At 48.1% G+C, this 22064-nt stretch overlaps 1 protein-coding gene across 1 annotated transcript in view; it reads right to left on the bottom strand.

The window, feature by feature from the left end:
• The window catches only part of IGDCC4 (immunoglobulin superfamily DCC subclass member 4), an 82462-nt gene extending 77716 nt beyond the window's left edge, over positions 1-4746 (bottom strand). The window contains exon 1 of the mRNA XM_059482450.1: positions 4544-4746. Coding sequence (XP_059338433.1) covers positions 4544-4652 — 109 coding nt within the window. The 5' untranslated portion in view covers positions 4653-4746. The remainder of the gene's footprint in view (positions 1-4543) is intronic.
• Between the last annotated feature and the right edge of the window lie 17318 nt (positions 4747-22064).

Here is a 22064-nt window from a genome sequence, read left to right as displayed (position 1 = left end):
TGCTTTCTATGAAGCTGGCAGATTCAGTTTTAGCAACTGTGGATCCTCTCACCAACAAGCTGTTAAGTCAGAAAAGCACGAGCAGCACTTGGAGGCCACTTACTCAAGGGATTTAATAAATGCAAGAAGGGTACTTAGAGTGATGGTGTTCTTCATGTTTACAGTGTGTAACAGCATCCTCTGCTCAGTGGGAACAAGTGGGGAGACTGAGGCAGAGGCAGCGAGTGACCAACACAAAGACAATGAAAAGAGCCAAAGTCACAGCAGCTCCCAATCCTGTGTTTTGAAGTGCTTTCCCAAAAAAAGAGAGGAAAGCAAAACAGACACCAAGCCCCATAATATGTATGTTGATGTAATCATAAGTCATGTTTTACAGCAGAAAAGACTTCATAAATAAACAAGGGAATACAAGGACTTGAGATTGTGATTTCCTGCAGTTTTGTGTCTCGAGAGTGGATTGCCCAGTCCTAACCAAAAAAAGATTCACGATCTGCTTAAAGCTCTTCCTACCATTGAGGCACTCAGGTTCCTCCTCAAGTGGGTTTTCCAGTCCCTGTCCCTCAGTCCATGCAGAAACTGCATCTCCCTCCTCTACTTAGTCACTTATTTTCAAAAACTCTGAATTCTCCAGGTCCAGGAATTATTGGGAAAAAGAAAAGGGAGATGGACAGATGACTGAATGAGATAATTACACCTCTTCACCTTCAAAAACCAGCTAAAAATACTGTAGGCAAGTGGATCCAGTTCTTCTCCAGAAAGTAACGAAATTGCACCACAGTTGATTTTGGCCCAACACGCGCTTGGCAAGTACTGATAACAAGGATTTACCATATCCCCTCTACTATTACAGCTGACTATAAAACAAACATTTGCTTCCTACTGATAACAAAATGACTATGATCACTCAGGGTTTGTAAAGGTTAGGGTTTCTTTGTCACCCAAGGCAGACCTGTAATTCCCAGTCTCCATGCAAAAAATACCCTGTATGTAACATTGGCCTCAGTTTTCCCTCAGGTACCCACTCACCTCACACAGAAATACAGTTTGGGATGTATTCCAGCAACAAATTACAATCAGATTAAATATTAATTCCCATCTTAATTATATAACCATGACTAGGCTTAATGGCCTTGAAGCCATTTAACCAGGAGAGGAGCGTGTAAATTGTGCAAGCAGCATCTCTTACACTGCAAATGCCCAGACTGGTTCACAAGCACCTGGATTTTTTCCTTGGGAGAAGAGCCAGCCTTTGGAAAAGCAGCTCCAAGGGAGGTAAGAATTCAAAACATCCAGCAGGCAATATGGTATCAGGAGTCACAAACCCGTGGGACAGCACAGTGCTCTGCCCTCAGGATAGCTGTGCACTAGAGTGAAAAAGACCATGTATGTGCTGAATACTTATTGGTGGATTTCATCCTCACCTTTGACAGAGAGAAGCATCTCATTTGGCTGAAGTGGGCCATGAGGTTGCCAGAGCAGATGAAGTAACTGATCCAGGATCACAGTGGGTCCTCAGGAGGGATGTCCTGTATGCTACAGCCCACCCCAGCTCTTTGCAAACTCAGGAGGCCCAGGTGCTCCCAGTGCAGAGACACCTGTGTTGTCCCACAGAAGCTGCCTCCATCTCCAAATCAGGCTACATGCAGGGAAAATAATCTCCTTTCATCCCCAGGGAAAGGCAGATTGCCAAATATTTTCTTTTCCAATTCTTACTTGCGCCACTCTGAAGTGCCTCATGTATGACCAGAAGTCACCCACCCCCACGGGGCCCTCACAGCAGATCAAATCTGCTGCAGCTGCCAGGAGAAAGTCTGCTGCAAAAAGAGGGGGATATGCCCGCAAATGAGCCCGTTCTGCTTCACTTTGGACTTCAAGGCAGGGAAGGCAAAAAAAACCCAAAAAATACAAAAAAGGAAAAACCTGGGAAAACAGGAGAGACAAAACCAGAATTAAGCCTGAGCAGTTTCTCCTTCAGCTTCACACACTAGAAGAGAAACAGAGAAATGCCAGCAAAAGCATTCCCCACGCTAGAGCAGCCCCTGCCTGGCTTGGAGACTGGCTGTCACAAGAGCCACGGCACAAGGGCAGCGAGCTCCAAGCTCCGGCACGGGAACGCTGCCCCTGGAAACGGGATACAGGTGAAGCCTGGCCAGCGCTGTGTGCACCGCGTTTGGCACTGTCAGCGCGCCCCGTTTCTTGGGGCTGCAGGAAACACCCCTGCCCCGCACTGCCCATCCCGGTGACACCGCAACACCACGGTCACAGGGCCGGCGGAGCCGCGGGCAGGTGACATCCTGCAAGGAGCAGCAGGGACACGCGATCCCTAACAATGGGAACGCCGATTTCCCCGGCACAGGCTCTCACGGCAGGCAGCGGCTGCGGGGTCACGCTGCCAAGGCGAACGCGACAGGAAGGATAAAACAAATCTCAACTCAAGTGAGGTGGTGTCGAAAAAGGAAATAGCAAGAGAACTCAACCGCAAAACCGAACTACACAAAACCAGATGGATTTCAGCTTATCCCTCGCGTGGAAAGCTCAGCGCACTTCCCACCAACACGTCCCCTGTAGAGAGCCCCAAGGACAGGAACCAGCACAGCCCCCTTGTTGGAGTCAACTGAAAAGGGGTTGTTTAGTGCTTGGTTTTTTTCCTTAAACCCCTTTCCTGCTACTGAAGGGAAAACAGGCTCAAAGTCAGACAGCAGAAAGCTTTCAAAAACACTGGATCACATCCCCAGCAAGTGTACACTGGCACTGCTTGCATCAAGTCCAGAGGGGGGAAGGCTTTCCATTCTACTTCTCTCCTACGAACTTCATACCCAGCGAGGATTGAACTTTGGATCAAAACACATGTGGCTTTGGGATCAAACGCAGACTTTCCCAAAACCATTTCAACTCTCTGCCAAATTAATTTCAGATTGAAACAAGTCCATGTTTTTCTTTTCAGAATCAAACCCACCTGTTGGAAAGCACATCCATACGTACCCAGCGGCACGTCCAAGGACTGTGCAGACACACTCCCTGCCTCCCTGTATAAGATGTGTCCCATTGTTAGAAAACAAACAGCAACAATTTTCACTAGTTGCCGAACTGCTTGCAAGAAACACCAAGAAGCCACAAGTGCAAATTCTCTCAAAGTATCTGAAGTTTTCTTGTTGAAGTGGGTTTGGAAAAACAACATCCACTCCACCACCCTCCATTTTTTGTTTGTTTTTTTTTTTCTTTTTAATCCACTGTTCTCCACTACAAGCCTTGGGACCCACTTAGCTGTTTGTTCAAACACACACGAGACACAGCTCCCACTCAGTCCAGCTTGACTGCTGGTGGGGTCACAGCCTCCCTCCCATCTAGGAAAACCAACACTCACTGGTGACAATGGGCCATTTACATGGACCGTTATTCACTTCCACAACAGTCACCATAAAGCTGCACCTATGTTGAATCATACCCTACCCCTAACAGGAGCTCACAGTGTTCTGAGGAAAAAGAAAGAGAAGAAAAACAACCCTGCAGCCATCCACGTGCTGTTATTATGCTCTGCTGAACCTGAATGCATCATAAAAGGAATAAAAATGTACAATGACATGGGGATGGCTCCTCCACCACAATACCCTGTTTAGGGGGGATTTAAAACAAGAGCAAGTCCCTGGCACACATTTTTTGGTGCAGTTCTGCCAACCTGTACCTTTCCAAACCCTTCTCGGGGATGAGAACAAAACCTTTTGTGGGTTGTGCACACACAGATAAGGAACCCCACATCCCAAGGTCTGACAGCTCAGCCGACTCTCAATGCCAACTTCGATGGCAACCACAGAAAGCCACCAACACACCCGGTGGCCGCGTACGTGTGCCCTCGCACGGCGCCGTTTGCGTAACCATTACAAAACACAAGCGTGAGGAGCACGGCTATTCCTGGGTCACTTCCTTGGCCAACGGGACATCTGCCCACCCGCGTGTCCCATGCCGGCAGGAGCAGGGCAAGGAAGCAAAGGGCCCCTCCATAGCCTTGCTGGACACCTGGGCCTGCTCTGGGCCACCCTGTGCTGGACAAGCTCTTCATTCCCCACCACCCGGGCACAGCCACTGTTCCTCTGGCGGAAACTTGCCACTGTCCAGGCAGAGGCCGTGGAATGCTGCTGCTGGTCTGCTGTCCCCCCCAGCCCATACGCTGACGGGAGTTCTTGTGGGGAGTGTCACCCGCAAAATGTGAGGCTGTCGCTCCCAATGTCACCCCCCAAATGATGACTCCAAAGGAAGCACCATCTAGGCATGTGCCACGAGCACGCTATCGTCCGACTTGGAGGAAAGAAGGGGATGGAGAGAGGGGGGTAATGGCCACGGAGGGACAGGACGGCCACTAAGGACGTCTGGGGTAAATGGCCACTAAAGGGGAAGGAGGGCTGGTACAGCGGGTGACCGGCCAGGGAACGCATCCCGCGGAACCGCCCGCTACCCGTGTGAGGGCAGGTGGCACCGCAGCCGCCCGCGGGCTGGGGGGCACCGACCTCTTCCCTCCCTTCCCTCCCTCCTCTCCCTCCTCACCCACCTTGCACAGCCAGGACGGCGAGGGCGGAGAAGCAGAGACAAAGCAGCAGGTCCTCCAGCGCCATGTAAGCCCCGCCGGGCGCCGGGAGCAGGGGCCGCCGCGGCCGCATCTACGAGGGGAGCGCGCTCTCCCGCCGCCCCACCGCCATCTTGTACGAGCGCCCCGGCCCCAGCCCCAGCCCCGCGCTGCCCGCCGGGCCCCGCTGCCGGGGGCGGCCCTGGGCTGCCGCTGCTCCGCCTTTGTCAGCGGCCCGGCCGCCCCTCAGAGGGGCTCCTCCCGCCGCCCGGCAGCGCCCGCACCAACAGGTTGCTGCCAGCCCGCGGCGGGGGGAGCTGCCGCGTTCCCTCAGGGTGGGGGACGGCAGGTGCGGGCTCCTCCGCCCGCCGGTAGCTCTACAAGCCACGAACATTTAAAACATGTTATGTGGCGTTTTTTAATAATTTCTTGCTTCAATCTCTTTAGTATTTTTTTCCGCTTTTGCCACGGGAGAGCGTGGAGGGTACCGGCCCGCCTTCAGCAGCCGCGCTCCCCTCACGGTGCTTCCCGGGGATGCCTCAGCCGGCCCCGGGAGCGGCTCCGCTCCCTGAGGGGGTGGACGGCAGGTGTGGGACTCTTACGCTCGCCAGCAGCTCCACAAGCCAGAAACATTTGTAACATTTTATGTGTATTTTTAAATTAATATTCCACCCCCCACCTCTTTAGGGTTTTTTCCCCGGTTTGCCACGGGTGAGCGCGGAGGGCACCGCGCAGCTCCCGCCGTCGCGCTCCCCTCACGGTGCTGCAGGGGACGCCTCCCCCGCCCCGCTGCCCGTCGGGGCTGCCGGAGCTCAGCGCGCCGAGCCCGGCTGGCAGCGGAGGCAAACGGACACCAGTAACCGCATCGCCGTGGCTTTGTTGGGGTTCAGTTTCGAGCCACACTCCTTCAGGTGTATATTGTTCATTGGTCGTGAACCTTGCCTGTGCGGCTCAGCCGACTGTAAAAATAAAGCAAATAAAATACATGGTGTGGCATGTCTGCACCCCATCGCTGAGGAGAGAGGCAGGACCTACCCACCAGCTGAGCCAAGCAGTGGAAATGAGGCAAGGAGATGAGAGATGGAGCCCAAATTTGCTGCCTTCCCGTTTGGCTTGGCTGGGTCCCAGACACAAACTCGCACCAAATGTGTGTGCGTAAAGCCACAGGTGCAGGTTTAATCCTGAGAGCACATGACACCAAGTCCTTTAGGCAGTGGTACCTGGCACCAAACACAAGGGCAGTTGCATCCAGAGTGGGTCTGCTTTGCCCTCCAAAAGGGTATAAAGCTGTCCAGCACAGTGGCACGTTTTATCACAGCAGTGTGGAATGTGGAGGGAGCTTCAGTTATGGAGCATATGAAAAAAGAAACCTTTTTAATCCACACCCTCCTATTTATTAACTAGTATAATGAACTATAAAAACTTAAATGAAACCAGAAAGGCTGTGTGGTGGGAAGTAGGTTTCCCGGGAGTGTGAGTTACGCAACTCCAAGTTCATACTTGGCACTGCCAATACAGACAAGCTCTGAGAGGCAGCAGCCCCCTACTCTGAAGGGATGTGCAGAGGGGCTTTGCCCAACATCAGGTGGGCACTCACTGTGCACCTTGCTGGGAAGGAATGCGTGATAAGGCCACAGCATTCCACTGGCCCCATTCCTGCACCATCTCACCTCCCTGTGGAAATGAAAGTGGGTAGTAATATCCACATCCTTTTCTGCACCAGTCCAGCATGGAGGTAAAGATTACAAACCCTTCTTTCTCTCTGAGTCCTTCCCACCTGCTCCTTTATGTGTGAAGTGGTTTTAAGGGTGCTGTCAAATTGCTTTAACTAGGCTGTAAAGAAATATCTGCTTGTGTCTGCCAGTGGTTTCCTTCAGACACATCCCTGCCCATTTTTCTTCAAAACCCAGACATTTCTTCCTTTAAGGAAGAAACTTTACCTTGCAGGGAGGCAAATCTGACATTAATATAAACAAGGAAAATTGCTAGTTGTCTACAAAACACTGCAAATTCTGGCTAAAAGCACTTGCCTGTGTTAAGGTGTTGACCGAGCTCCATGTCAACAAGCTACGGTTAGCCAGGCTTTGAAAGACCCAGGTTTAACTCCTGTCTTAGCTCTCTACCTGATCTTAGTGTTACTTGATTCCTCTCTGGCACCTCTTTGTCTTCCTGCATGTCTGTGGAAACAGGAATGAAACCAGTATTTCGACAAACCCAAGCTTGCAACATATATTCTTTGAATATCTGTCCCTGGGGAAAAGAAAAAAACACGACTTGGCAAACAGCCCCTGAACTGAGAGCAACAGAAACATCACCCCGAGCACCAGCTCCTTCACACTGACACCACCTGTGCTCTGCAGGAGCAACACCAAGTCCCAGCATCTGCTCGCAGAGGTGAAATGATTCCCTGTGGCACTTCCAGAGGGAGAGCCTGGCTAAAGAGCCACTCAGTAGGTTTGGGAAGGATCAGGTAACTCCCTGGCTGTCAGTCCTTAAAGAACAAAGTGGCAGCAGGCATGCCAACAGAAGGGATGTTCCTTCCCAGACAATGGCACTTCTGCTCCAATACTCAGGCCAGCAAACCCCCCATTTATGTGCTACAGACTCCCCAGTGTTCCTGCTCCTGCTGACGAGGCACTTTTGCCTTTCAATAGCTGCAAGCTTTCCATACCTTGAGAGAAGAAAGTGTGACAGGTGAAGCAGCAGCAGTAAGTGGCAAGTGTTTGTAGTTCAGCTTTTTGTTCCCCCTTTGAGAGACACTATTTCTGTGCTACAAAAATTTTTTGGTGAGTCAGGTGTATGGACAGTGTATCGTACACATGTATTGGTTTTTATAAGATCCCAGGAATAACACCTCACTAGGGAAATCCAGCAAACAGTGCTATAAATTTATGTAGCTCAGCAGGAATTTTGAACATCCAAAGACACATTTTTTTAGGGTGTAAAGTCCCATTTTAATGGTCAAAGCCTCATTTTTTTAGTGTTTTTCCCATGCAGACAGCCTGTAGCCAAGGGGGATCCATGCTTCTTGTAAGGCTGTAGTAGTGCAAGAGACCTTGGAGCACAGCAACACATTACAGAGGGTTCAGAATCAGAACTTCTCCAGCCTCTGAATCCAAACCCACATGAAGAAGCCCATGTCTACTTCCAGCTGGCAGCTGTGGGATTCAGACTACCAGGTTGTAGTTGTATGAGTTACTAAACAAATGCAGGTAAAGAATAACGCCTGCTCCATAAAAAGTCACCCTAAAATAAAAGAAACCTGAACAACAAGGAGAAGGTATTTCAGAGAAAAAGCAGTGAGAAGCAAGAAGATTCACAGCTTAGATCTTTTCTCTCCTAAGCAGGATTAAACTTCCCAGTCTCTAATGCAGCCTTGCTCCATCCCTGACTCCAGACCTGTCTGCAGCGAGGTTGACATTTTATGACGGATTTAAGCAGCTCTAATTACCAGAAGAGTTGGCTGCTCTTTCCTTTGTGACGGCATTAGTGCTTGAATGAGCCTGGAGCTGGACAGAGGAAAGGATGGTGCTGAAAACTTAATTGGCGACAACATTAACAACAAAATCAGGGCCCTGCTCCAGCTCCCTGTGCAATCACTCAGGAGTTAGTGCCAGCACGAGGAAAGCAATGGGAATAGACAGACACAGACATGAGGAAGTTTTCAACAGCAGTACAAAGCTGGATCAGCTCAAACTCACTGCAAGACTTCACCCTTGGTCTTCCCAGAAAAGGAGTCTCTCAGGGACCTTTACCACCAGGACTCACTTTGTTCCCAGACTTCTTCTGGTCTGGCAGCAACTTCAGTGCTGGAGGGAACATTGACTTCCAGACGAGGAAAGCGACGGTGGCCTCCTGTTCCGTATGCATGAGCAATGCCAAACAGGAGCAGCTGGTTGCACATAATAACATGCATGGTGTAAGTGAGCAACACAATGAGCAATTTGCTCAACAACCCAGGGACATCAGGACAATTCTGTATCACAGAGAAGAAAGAAAAGAGGAAAAAAACATGTGATGACCAAACCCTAAGGGAGACTCAGCATCCTACACATCCATTTCATTACGCTTGCTCTTATAAATATTTATTACCCAGCCTATCTCATCATTCTTCCAGGAATGGGTGTTGTGTTATTGTTATACCCAGGGAGGGCTTTCCTTCTTCCTCTGGTCCTGCTGCAGGCAGTCAGCAGTTGCCAAAGATAGATTGGGAGCAAGAGTGTGACATTAACTATGGAAAATGCTGCTTAAAATGGAGCTCAGGGGCAGATATTGGCAGGTGCATTGTTAGGAGGAAAACGAATGGAAAAGGCAGCACGTAATGAGATTTGGAAACTTGTATTTAAAATGTGTTCATGGCAAAAGGGATTTCAGCATGCAAGGGCCCTGGTCCAACAGCCAGAGCCACGGGTGAGGAGGGACTCACACCCTGAAAAAACCTGCACAGATCCAGGATGGGGGAGTTATGATGTAGACAGTGCCAGGCTATGGAGCAGGAATGAGAGGAGAGTGGATTATAAGTACCAATATCATCCCTGTGCCTGCACATGGAAAATATCATGTTAAAATAGGGTATAAAAGCTCAGCATTTACTAAGGTTTGCAGATCAAACTTGGACTGGGTTTTTATGTCTTTGATTTGTATTGCTGTTGGGATGTCCTGGTGCCCTGTTTCTTGCTCTTCCTGGGACTTATAACCGCGGGTGAGGCTTTGCTAAATCAAATGTGAATTTGCCTTACACAGAGACACATCAACTGATTCTGAAGGGAGCCAACAAGAAAGATGGAGAGGGACTTTTAACAAGAGCATGGAGTTACAGGACAAGGGAGAATGGCTTCACAATAAAAGAGAGTAGGTTTAGATTAGATTTTCTAGGTTTAATCTTCCCTGTGAGGGTGGTGAGGCCCTTGCATAGGTTATCCAGAGAAGCTGTGGCTGCCCCATCCCTGGAAGTGCCCAAGACCGGGGTGGGTGGATGGAGATTTGAACAAGCTGGTCTAGTGGAAGGTGTTCCTGCCCATGGTAGGGGTTGGAATGAGATAATCTTCAAGGTCCTTTCCAACCCAAACCATTCTGGGATTGTGTGATCATTCGAGACAAGTGACTTGGGTTGGATTGCTGACAGTCCAACTCAGAAAAAAACATACCAAGGCTGAGATTTTCGATTACATCAATCTGTTTCATTTCAGTTATTCTCCCTTGCTGTCACAGACTTTTTTTGCTGTGTATTTATTAACCAGCTCATTCACTGTCAGCTACAACCAAATAAAAACCTACTAGAACCATCCCAATGAGCCATAAAGCAGTCATGCGGAACATCACTGTGTTGTAAACATACAGGACTAGGAAAAATAATATTTGCTCATAAACAACACCTGTGAACTTCTCCCTAGAGCAGTTACCAAGGACCAATAAAAGTTTTGATCCTAAATAGTCTAAATTTTTTATGCTGCTAAGGTACCCACTAACTGAGGCTGGGTTAGGCATAAAGAACACGTGTAACATCAAGGAACATGCTCCGTCAGAGCTGCCTTCAGAAACACCCGGCAGGCTCATTTGTAGTGGGAAATGTGCTCATGTGCCAAAAATAAGGATCTGTTCCAAAGTTTTATTGGATCTCAGAGCTGGCTATAAAATGCCATGCGGCGAAGCAGGGAGGCTGCCTGGTGCACATCCTCATGCCACCCTCTTGTGGCTAATCCCAGAAAATATAGTGCTGTACACCCAAGGACACAGAGTGTCACCATGGAATGTTTGGGCTGCCTTGCCCCCCACTGATGAGCTCATTATGGGGGCAAGCAGGAAAATCCAGCCTGGTGATACTTGAAAGCAGATTAGGAGTGAAAAGCAAGGTTGAAATAAAACCGTTCCTGCACTTGAAAAACCTTGAGATCTGGATCTGATCTGACTATGAGATTTCAGCTGGTCCAACACACTGAAGGCCTGCAGATGTTCATGGATGTTTGGACAGATGTTTCCACAACCCTGGCTATTCTCTACTCAGAAATTGAGATTGTATACCTGTCCAGTAATATACTTTCAGCTATAAAATTCTGTCCTTGTTAATATTTCACACAGAGAACTTGATGCTTTCGTGCATTTCTAAACCCTATTTCCTTTTACCTTCCAGGGAGTTCCCCAGATGAGCACCAAAAAGGTGACTGGGCAGCTCTCACACCCCCTGCCTCCATCAAGAGTTTACTCAGAAATGGCCAATCTGCTCCAAAAGCAGGTGGTGGCTTTCACAAGGTCCTTGGTGCCCTTATTGTATAATGCAGGCTATTCCCATCCATCACACAGTGCTGCAAACCTAAATAGATGATGTATTTATTTATGGATTACTGACCACCAGAAAGAGAAGCTTTGCACTATTGTCAACCTCACAGCCTTCGGTCTCCTATAAATAATGCATCATTGTTCGCTGTTGGTTTATGGTTTCAGTTCCAATGAGCGGCGCGGACCAGCAGACTCAGCAAAGATGAAGGCAGCACAGGGTATTAGGAAGAGAAATGGGACCATCTGAGCAAGAGTGTTAGAAAAACAAAGCAAAAATGTAATGTTCTTGGAGTTATTTTAACGTCAACTTCAGCAGACCTGCTTTTACCTCTAACTGGGAACGGCACAAATCTCTGCTTATCCCCTGCTTTTCACTCTGCTTTCTCCCAATTGTGAGCTAATTCGATTTCAGATAAACACTAATTAACACAAGAGGTCACTGCCGTGGCCAGCAGGCACCGTTGCAACGTGGCATTCAAACACACCAAGAGATCAAAAGAGCCTCCGCTGCTTCCTTTGAACTACCCAATTAAAACTTGCACAAATAAAGCTATTGTTTTACATCTGCCTCATGCAGGCAGGAGAGAGGGCAGAGAGCTAAGAGATCGTTGCCTTTAATTGGGCTGTTTTCCCTCTCCTCTTACAGGCTTCCTCCATGTGGGTTTTTTCTTCAGACCAGTAGAAGAAAATGATGGCCAGGCCCTTTGCGATGCAGCGATTACACGGCAAGGCTACAGCAGACTGAAAGCAAAGCCGTGGGGAATCCAATTTCCCTCTTGTGAGCAAAAGGGCATCAGTGCCTTTCTTGGAAGGTTTGATTGATAGCCCTTAAGAAGGACTCATAAAATGTGCCTCTCTGGCTATTTAGGCAATTCTCTTTTGAAGATGAAGGAGAATATTAGATTAATCCAACTGCTGTAACAGCATTATCTCCTGCTTTTAAAGACAACATATTTTATGGCGTCCACACTCTAACGGAAACAACCTGCGGCTGCAGGAGCCCTGGGCTGGGGCTTTGCTGCTAGACATACCATGGGAGCCTTGCAAGGGCTTTCATCCACATTCTGGGGAGCTGCTGTGAACACCAAACTTGTACCTCCATCCCACATGGACAGCTTGTGGACAACAGAGGAACCAAGGCTAGGGTGCACCACAGGGTCTGAATTCCACTCCTATCCATAGGGGAGCTCACTTAGACTAAGGCAAATTAGCAGGAGTGTAGGGAAAAGGCTACACAGCAAATGCCTGGGCCCTACAGACTTGGAACATCAGTCTTGAGAGCTGTAAGCACAGAGCATTCTGGAAAAAAAAAAAACAGATGGAAACACTGTTTGAGTGTCTGGTGTTACCCATCTGGAAAAGGTTTAGGAACTGTCAATGCTGGGGAGAAGATGGGTGCACCCTTTTCGGAGCACCCTGCAAAGTGTCCCACAGGAGGGTGCATTCCATCCTCTCTAGAAGCAAGTCACAATAAAATCATCATCCACTATTCAGAATCATCCCCAAGGAGGAATAGATGGGAAGGGAATGTAGAGCAGGTAAGTCCCAAGTGGGACACGTCAGCTCATCTCCACCTCTTGCCTGCTCTGTTCCCAGTTTGGGTCTGCTCCTGGCCTGGGGAACACATCAGCTCGTGTCTGGAAAGGTCTCAGTCCCTTGAGCAAGAATAACCAATTAATGGATTATTCCCTCCTGGAAAGAAATGTTATCTCTTCTCAGTAGCACTGAAGGGAGTAAAAAATCCAGATTGTGACCACAACAGAGCTGGTGGCTTATACTCACTAATGTCTTAAACTCACCTTCTGAGAATTCATTTATTGAGGCCAAAGGATGAAAAAAGATCAGGACTCCCCAAAACCAGAGCAGTTGCCATGAATTTGTGAAGGCCAGCCCCTCACCTGGTCCAGAAGCTGTGATGAGTCCTACCCAGCTCCCAGGTCTCAGGGCAAAGCCAGAGTGTCTGTTTTTTGGCTTGCATCTCCTGTAGTTCCATTCTTGTCCCCTGATTCACCAGCTGAACAAAACTGACCCTGCAGTGAAGAAGCTGCTTTGCCTTAAAATACTCCTTTTCCTTGTGATGTCCTCCTGGATACTGCAAACACTGCCTTGCTTGTCCCAGGATTTAATCAGATTAATTAAGCTGCACTTGTATTAATTTAAATTACAAGTATCTGAGGGCTCAGCCAAATCAAGTGATTTATGGACCATATCAATCTAATTAATACCACCAACTCCTAAAATAAAAACCTAATAAATGAGTTTATTATACATCTGTAAGATCAACTTATTAGCTTTGGGTCTCTAGTGACACAGTCGATTTGATGGAAGTTTTATATCCTTGTTGGAAAAAGGTCTTTTTTTTTCTTTCCTTTCTACTTGCTGTATTTTTAAGAAGTATCTTCTACAGGCAGGAGGAAGGAGAAACAACACAAGCTTGGTTATCAAAACGCCAGCCAAGCCAAGAGATCCCCAAAGTCCTGGTGTACACAAACTGTGGGGGTTTTACACTGGTGAGTGCCCACAGGAGAACAGTTTATCTGACTTGTTGCAGGCAGAACCTGCCCTGGTCTATGCCTTCCAGCTAAGCAGCCTGAAACTGCAGTTAGGCAGGGAATGAGGATACAAAAGGAATAAGAAGAGAATTAAAAGCTTCTCAGAAGCAAATCTGAGCAGGAAGGAGCTGGGATGGCTGAGAAGGCACTGGTCATCAAGGTGACTTTGCTGGACTGACCTTGCACTGTCTGCAGCAGTGACTAAAATGCCACTTGCAGAGAGACAATTTAGAGATGCCAAAGCTTCCCTTTGTGACTGCAGCAAGGGACTTCAAAATTCATCATGGGAATTAATGCCAGGGAATGCAGGAGGCACCTCCAAGGAACAGTGGAGTAAAGGAGGAGCAGGGTTCTCCTCTGCCCTGCCCTTGCCCGCCAGTCCCTTGCCAGCTGGGCTCTGTGCTGATTGGCTTTTCAGCCATGCTTTCCCTTCAGTCCTGGAGTTCATGCTCAATTTCCTGAGCTGTAAGGTTTTTCCCTTGCTTTGCAAATCCCCTTGGAGCAAAGAGCCACGCAATGGAAACAGGAGCAGGCTCCCTCTTTACCCTTTGCTTACAAAGTAAGTTCTTCAAATGCATTTGTCGTATTGTGTTCAGGATAACAACATGCTCCAGCAAAGAGAAGGGACTGGGAGGCCTTTCTGGGGGAGAAAATGGGGCAATTTATGGAATAATTATATAAAGACAGCAGCATCCTGTGTGTCTGTCGCTGTGATTTATTATAGTTACACAGAAAATTGGCTGCTTGGACCATAAAAGATGGCTGCAGGCAAACGTGGACCCCTTTGCTTTCCTCTTTGCCACTCCACACACACAAGCCCAATGAATTAACTCAGCAAATTTGCAGTAATGACCATCATTTCTATTTTAAAAGAGGTGCCAGAGCAAAAGTGCTGTGTGGAGCAGTTGCTCAGACACAGCCGCATTCGCTGTCCCTGCTGCAAAGCCATGGGCTGGCTGTCGACATGGGAAACCTCTGCAGCCCCCCTGGCTCCTTTGCTGATGTACAGCAGGGTCTGGGGGCACTTTGCTCCATTCCATCCAGGGTTATCTGGATCATGGTGAGGGATTTTTGCAGTACCTCTTGCCTCCTCTCTGGCTGTTTCACCTTTGATGTGATCCTGCTGTTTTCCACCCTTTCCATTCGCTGCCCATAATTATTACTTAGCATTTGTCTACATCCAGCTGCATTTTCCATTTTACCACTTCACGTGGCTAAAAACAACCAGATCCCCTTTGTATCCAGACCAGGTGGCTTCTACTGCTTTCCACATACCACTCTCCTTTGAGTTACTTCTATTTATGTAAAATAATTTTAGCAACCAAAGGTGCCATTAGCTGCAAGGGCAGGGACTCTGCTTTGTAGAGGACCAGACAGGAGGAAATTTAACTTCTAGCTGCAAGGAAAAAACAAGCCACAGGATGATTTACAGATGATCCAGTTCCCTGCAAAGCCCAGTGGAGAAGGTACCTTATGCTTTCCAAAACACACCTCCTCTCCAATAATTCCTGCTCATCAGTGGTTAAACTGCTGCTGATCTTGCTGAAAGCAATAGGAGTTGTTGCTTCAGGCTGGTGGTTGACAATCATCAGCTTCTGCTCATCAAAAGAGTAAAGAAACATCTATTTTAGCTAAACCAGAACTCATTTTTATCCTTCCCCCAGAGGAAAGTTACTCACTACCACTCCATGCAGAGCAGCAGGCAAACCTCAGAGATTGTAACTTGCAATGATACAGCAAAACTAATTGTTTAATTATAAAATGCTTGGAAGAGGAAATAATTTGAGGTACAAATAGATTTTATTAAAAATAATTATATGCAGGAAGAGCAGGGACAGGTTTTATCCCAGCTGTGGTTCCAGACAGCATTTCAGGGTCATCATAGCAGGGCTCTGGTAGAGCCATGTCTGGATATGGGGCCAGTTATCACAGAGAAATTTCTGAGTAAAAGCCTGAACTAATCCAGAAATAGTGTTAAAAGGCATAAAATGGCTGAATTGCATGGAAATGTTTAAATTAGTCTTTTGCTAATGGGAAAACTCTGCACAATACAACCAACCGCCAGCAGAAGAGTCAGGTCTGGCCAACAAAGGACGAGAAACAAAAATAGTTGTGTATATAGAGAAAAAGTAACTTTTAGTTCAGTACAGTTTTAGCTGCATTGGAAAGGGTTGGGTTTCCTTCTTGGATGACCTGTATATAAAAAAACCAACCACTTTAATTTAGTACAAGGTCATAGTCTGGCTGCAAAGAAAAGTCAACCTTGGTGTGAAATACGATGATGAGTATGGAAAAATTGAAAACAGTAATCCTGAAAATCGTGTCTGAAAGCAAAACCCCGGGGGGCTGCTGCTCCCACAGCAGCACAGCACAGGTTTTGGGAAGAAATCACCTCTCTGGGATGCTTTGCCCTGCAGTAGCCTGGGGTGTGTTTGCATGTGCTCATGGGCATGAAGGTGCTCCAGCCAGAACAGAAGAGACAACCCAGGATGGAGAGGACATGGGCTGGGATCCTTCCAGGGCTGCAGAACACGCCCTGCTGGGCTGGAAAGGCTCTGGGAATGTGTTTACTGCCCCAGGGCAGCAGCAGGGCTGGTGCTGCCTTGGCTGTCCCCACTGATGCAATACCCAGCCGGGCCATGGACAGCTGCAGCACAGGAATGGGAATTCCTCCCGACCCAGAGAGTGCACAGCAGGGAAGAGCATAATCTCCGTGATTTACAGGCTGCATCTCTAGTTTAAAATACATTAAACTCCAACTATTTAATTACTGGGCACTACCAAATCACAGAGACAGAGGAGTCAGTCACGTCTGCTAATGCCAACATTTATCATCCTATTTATCTACTCCAGCTTCTGAGACCCATATCGAATCACTTTCCTGTATTAGCTAATAACGGATGGGTTTATTCCTTGTACCTCTGGGCGGCCCTCGATGGATATTATCACACTGCTGGCAGCACACATCCACCTAGGGAGAGATAAACTGGTTTAGAGCATATAAAGAATCATAATCACCAGCCAAAACTCAAATCCAAATCAAAGACTTTTTCCCTGCTGCCTCCTGCCCCCAGATACTAATTCTCACCAGAGAGTAAATGCAAACAGTGCTCAGCCTCTCTGGCTGAAAGGCTGGAAACCTCCTGATACCTCTGAGAAATCATTAAATACCTACATTTTATAGTTACAGATACAGAAAAATGAAGTGACTGACAGAGTGGGGGAGCTCCAGCAACATGCCCCTGATCTGCTCACCTGCACAGGGAGAGCAAAAATGAGCTGGTACAGGCATGGAGGCAGAATGCCCATGAAAGAAAATCAGTAGGTGATTTATCCAAGGAAACATACTGGGTGTTCAAAGAACAGCAAGAGGAGAGGAGAAACTGCCAGGTGCTCAGCAAAGCTGCTCCTTGTGCTCAGCCTGTTCCCAGTAAAGTCCTGATCAACTCAACATGATCTTCTTCTGTCTAATTTTCCCACTGGAAATGCTATGCTTTTTATTTTCCTTGCTTATGCTGCTTTTCATAAGGAAAACAATTTTAAATTGCTCTATATGGAAACTTTCAGCAGTCTTATTTTCAGAAGAAATGCTCAGCATCCTCTCAGCTTTGCACAGTTGTCAGTCCTTAAGCTGAGCACGAAGAGGAAGAAAAAGAGGCTCTTTCCTCTTCCCAGGGAGCCCAAAAAAAGCATAATAAAGCATATATCTTTTTATTCCATGGCAGGTTTTGTTGCTGGTGCTTTTACTTACATCACTATGATGATTATATCATTATAGCTTATTTATTTCCCCCTGTCATAAATATATATCTATATCTGTATCTATATCTATCTATCTAGCTAGCTAATCTGGTGATTTATTAACCCCATATCCTCTAGCTAATTCTATTAGCCAAGCAAGTAATCCTGCCTTTTGATGCTTGAAAAATCTGAATACACTGAGCTCTGACCAAGCGGTGGTAATGGAAAAGGCAGCTACGTAAGGAACTGCGGGGAAATCAGGGAAATTATCTGTGAATCTTCACAAAGTCCCCTGGAAGAGTTCAGACATGGAGCTGTCTTAATTGATAGCACGGCCACTTAGGGGACCAGTATCCATAGAAACTCCAGGGCCTTGACAAGATGACAAACAACGCCGCGAGAGCCTAATAATAGGAGGAATAATGAGGTGTGGCCAAAAAAAACCCAACAACAACAACAACAAGAAGCCAGTCATCTCATGGCATCGAATGGGTGGGCCCAGCTAATGAAAGCCTGGCAGATCTCCGTGACGGCGGGAGGGAGGCAAAGCGCGACGGGAGGAGGGAAGAAAAGAGTCGCCAAAGGCGGATGGGATTCCAGTCCCAGGGAGAAGCCCCGCGGCAGACGGTGCCACCGGGGATGTGGCTCTGGGGCTCTGCTCTCCGTGCACATCGGCCATGAACTGGGAGCAGCATCACTGGGAGCATCTCACCGATGATGTCGAGTTTTGCAAGAGTCACCCCATTGCCTGGCCTTGCGGGTGGTGTTTTGGTTGTCCAGTGAGGCTGGGACCCGGGGAGCCCTTGGGAACCGCGGCGGGTGGTCCCGGCCCCTTTCCAGAGCCTCTCGCCGAGCTTTAATCACCTCTCGACCCGAGCTCGGCTCTTCCTGCGCCGTTCGCGGCACAACTTTCCCAGGCGCGGCGCCGCAGCCCGGGCCCCGCCGCCGCTCGGGGCTGCGCGCACGCCGCTCCGCATTGTCCCGGCAGCCTGACCTTCCTCTTAATTAGCTTAAAACCGCACAATAAAAAAAAAAAAAAATCTAAAAAGGGAGAAAAAGGAAGGGAAAAAAATAGAAGGAAAAAACCCCTCGGTAAAAGCCAGTCGCAAATCAAAAGAGGCAACAGTGAGAGCAAGCAATGTGTCACCACAAGTGTCCGAGTCAATGGAAACCTTGTTAGGTGGGGAACAAGGGTCTGCGCTAACAAGCTCTTATCTGTGTTTTTGTTTTCTATTGAAGGTGCATGTCATTAGGAGGAGTGTTAACAAGAGCTCTCAATAGCTTCATATGGCCAATGGCCTCTGAATATTCATGAAGGTGTGAACAGAATGTGGGAAAGCGGTGGAAGAAAAGGCAAGAAAAGCGGCAAGAGGGCTGATTGTGCCGGGAAGAAAGGAGCCAGGGCTCTGTGGGAAAAAGGGATCCTGAATCCCTCAAACAAGAGCGTATTCCCTAGGCAAAACCTGTCCTTCAAGCTGTGGGACGGTATTGATGCAGCCAAGGAGGTGGGATTTTTCTGAGCAGCGCTGGCACGGAACCAGCTCCTGGCACTCGAGGTAACAGTGCCCAGGGTTTTTTTAAACTAAAATCACAGCAGCCACTGGCACCTGTTTTTGGAGCTGTGCAACCCTCTCTCCAGGCTTATTGGATCACAGGAGGGATCCAGAAGGTGGTTTTCCCTGGATGCCCGATATTGAAATGGGGAGGAACTCAAAGCAGATAGAGAAGACAGGAGGCAAAGGAGCAAGTCTGGATTCTGCTCTAGCACTGCGGTGCTCATCATGCCGAGGGAACAACTCATGTACACCCAGACAAAATCCTGGAATCACAGAATCAGAGACTGTTTCATTTGGAAGGAACTGCACACATCATCTCATTCCACCCCCTGCCATGGACAGGGATGCCTTCCACTATCCCAGGTTGCTCCAAGCCCATCCAACCTGGCCTTGAACACTTCCAGGATGGGGCAGCCACAGCTTCTCTGGGCATCTCCATGGCCTCCACATCCTCCTGATGTTGGGAGCCCCAGTCAGACACTGCACACCTGCTGCCCAGCACCTGCCTCCCCTCCTGCACCTCCCTGTATCCTCAGCTCTAGAGAAATCCCTCACTTGCCTCTGGCAAGAGCCCAGCAGGGCTTCCCAGGGGCAGGCAGGATAAGGAAAGATGCTTTTCCTACACACCACCTCTGCAGGCTGTGCAGCCGCTGCTTCTGCTCCGTCATGGGGCTAGGGATTTCAGCTGGGCTGGTTTAACACAGAGCTCTTGCTCTGCTCATTTTGGAGCAAAATTATACTGCAGAGTTGCCTCTTCTTGAAAGGCTCCAATCTCATGTGTCAGTGCCAGATAAATAGTTTTCATTCAACAAATCAATGAATAGAAACAAAGTACAGCAAAATAATGTCAAGTCATTTCACTGATAACGACAGCTGCTGGGCTGCAAGGAGACAGGGAGAGCAGGAGGGGGTGTGGGGGAATAGATTAAAAAATGTAAAAAGCAATGAATCACAGCTGGGGGGGAAATCATAAAACCACAAGCCACCGCAGCTCCCACACAAACGTACACGGTATTTACTCATCTCTTTCTAACAAAATTGCAAGTAGAATAGAAAGGAAAAGAGGGAGGGCAATGGTGAAAGCAAATTGTTCAAACTATTTTTGTTGGAAAAGCAAAAGGGCTTTTCTTCCAGCAGGAAGCAAACAGCATGGCTCCAAGAGCTGAGGGAGGGAATGCACTCCCGCCCCTGCACCACCACTCCTTCCTCCCACAGGTCCCTACCTTGCTGCTTTTGGGTCATCATTTCCTTGCTGCTGGTTTTCACCTTGGAGCAGTCTCTTGCTGTTTGCTTTTACAAGAGGAAATCCTGATTTTGGAAATGTGCAGCCACGTAGGGCCAGTCCAGTGGTGTGTGCCAGTGCTGAGGAACTCAACAGAACCAGCACTGGTTCTCCATAGGTCTGTTTGGCAGGAGCAGTCTGGAAAATTATTATCCTGAGAAAAGACTTGATGCTGGGGAGGAAAACACAGCCCTTTATTCCCAGCTGCCATTTGCAGTTTTGTTATTAATCCCATAAGATAACAGGAGGGTTAATTGTGCTCAGATTACAATTACAACAGGAAAGATTTTCCTGCTGTCCGCTCCCAGACCAGCACTAAACACTAAAAATATACCACGCCTTTAGCCTGAAAGAACTTTGCTAAATCTTCACTCCTTCCCCTCACACTTCAGAAGCTTTCACGGATGCACACTAAGGATTGCAAACTGGGAACCTTATATAGGAATGGGGCAGAGCACAAGCCAGTGCTTGCCCCCTCCTCCGGAACAGGGGGTGCTTCTCTGTGGGTGAAAAACCAGGAACGAATGAAAACATGAATTTTATCTGCCTTGAGCCACCCCCTGACCTTTTGGGATAGCACTACATGGAACTGGGGTGCCTGCAAAACCCATTCTGCTCAGAGACACAAACAGGAGGCTGAGCACAAGGTGACTGCACGAAGGGCCATCTCTTCTCCTGCACTGCTCATTCCAGTCACACAGGTTCCTCTGCCGGGGCACTGGGGCCACCTCCTCCCCGTGGCACTTGTCCCACCTCGGCGAGGCTGCGCCTGCAGTCCCCGGTGCGACAGCTCCGGCTGGTGGCTGCCGAGGGCTGTGACCAGCATTCACATGGAAACACAGGAGAGGGAACACGGCTGTGCCAAGGAAACGCCTGATCCTTCTGATGGTATCCATCTCACAAACCACAAGGGACAGGAACCATGGCAGATGCTTTTGTGGAACACCCGACGTGCATCAAACACACATCACTGCTGCTTTCCAAAGCACAACCAGGGCACAGATTTAATTACACACAACTCTCCTAAATCAAGGAGAGAGACAGCTGAAAATAGGGTGGAAAAAAACCCAACATTTAATTCAATTTATTTAGCAGCATCTTTATTGCAACAAAGGTTTTGTAATAAAACGCAGCAAAACTAATGTCTCCACTTTACATGATTAAAAGCCATGGAGCTCGGGAGGGGAGGGAGGGAGCCCAATAAACCCACTGGAGTGAGACATGCAATTCTGTTAACACAAACAGCAGGCACTTCATGTTCTCAAATTAAACACCTGAACTTCTACTGTGCAGAACAGCCAAGGAAAATCCGCAGGAAGAGCTCTCTGCCCCTTCCACAGGGGCACATGGAAAGTCTCTGTGGGGTTCTGGCACTCAAGGAAACAGGCAGCCCAAGGCAGGGCCCTCACCTGGCCAATGTTTCCCTTACTCAAACTCTGTCATTGCCTGGGCAGGGTTGGGTGTCACAGCAGCACCAGGACAGCCAGATACACAGACACATACAGCAGGAGCACAACCCACTTCTCCTGGCAGGGAATATGGGTTGGAACTTGGAGTGTGAGAATTCTCCATAATTTCCTACCCAGGTTCAGGCACAGGTTCTCCAGGGTTAAAGCATTACTACACTATCCCACTCAGAAAGTTTTTCCATAGCCTATTTCCAAATGCCACTAGTAAGTAGGGAATGCATTTTCCATTCTAATACAATGAAGTTAGTTATTTTCAAAGCTTTGCTTGGTGCTTTGAGCTCATTTTTCCATTGAATTTGTAAAAATTACGCAGTTCTGGGTAGATACTAATTTTACTGTGTTCTGAATAAAAAGAGATCATTGAGAACAAAAGGAGGTGGGGGTGAAACCCAACAGCTTTGCACATCCCACACTAACAAGGCATCACTGGAAGCTGCACTAAAATGGGGTGAAAGAACGTGCTTTCACCAGGAACAAACACAACCAAACCCAAGCACCTCAAAAGACAGGAAACTGCCTGCACCAACACGCCACAGCTTCAGCATCTCAGCACTCAGATCCCCATATTTCATATATGTTCTTAAACATATGAAAACATTCATCTCAAAGACACCTGTGACACTAAATATC

Source organism: Ammospiza nelsoni, chromosome 14 (genome assembly GCF_027579445.1).
Source record: "Ammospiza nelsoni isolate bAmmNel1 chromosome 14, bAmmNel1.pri, whole genome shotgun sequence".
Classification (NCBI taxonomy): Eukaryota; Metazoa; Chordata; class Aves; order Passeriformes; family Passerellidae; genus Ammospiza; species Ammospiza nelsoni.
The sequence above is the reverse complement of the archived record's forward strand: the minus strand, read 5'-3'. Positions and strand labels throughout refer to the sequence as shown.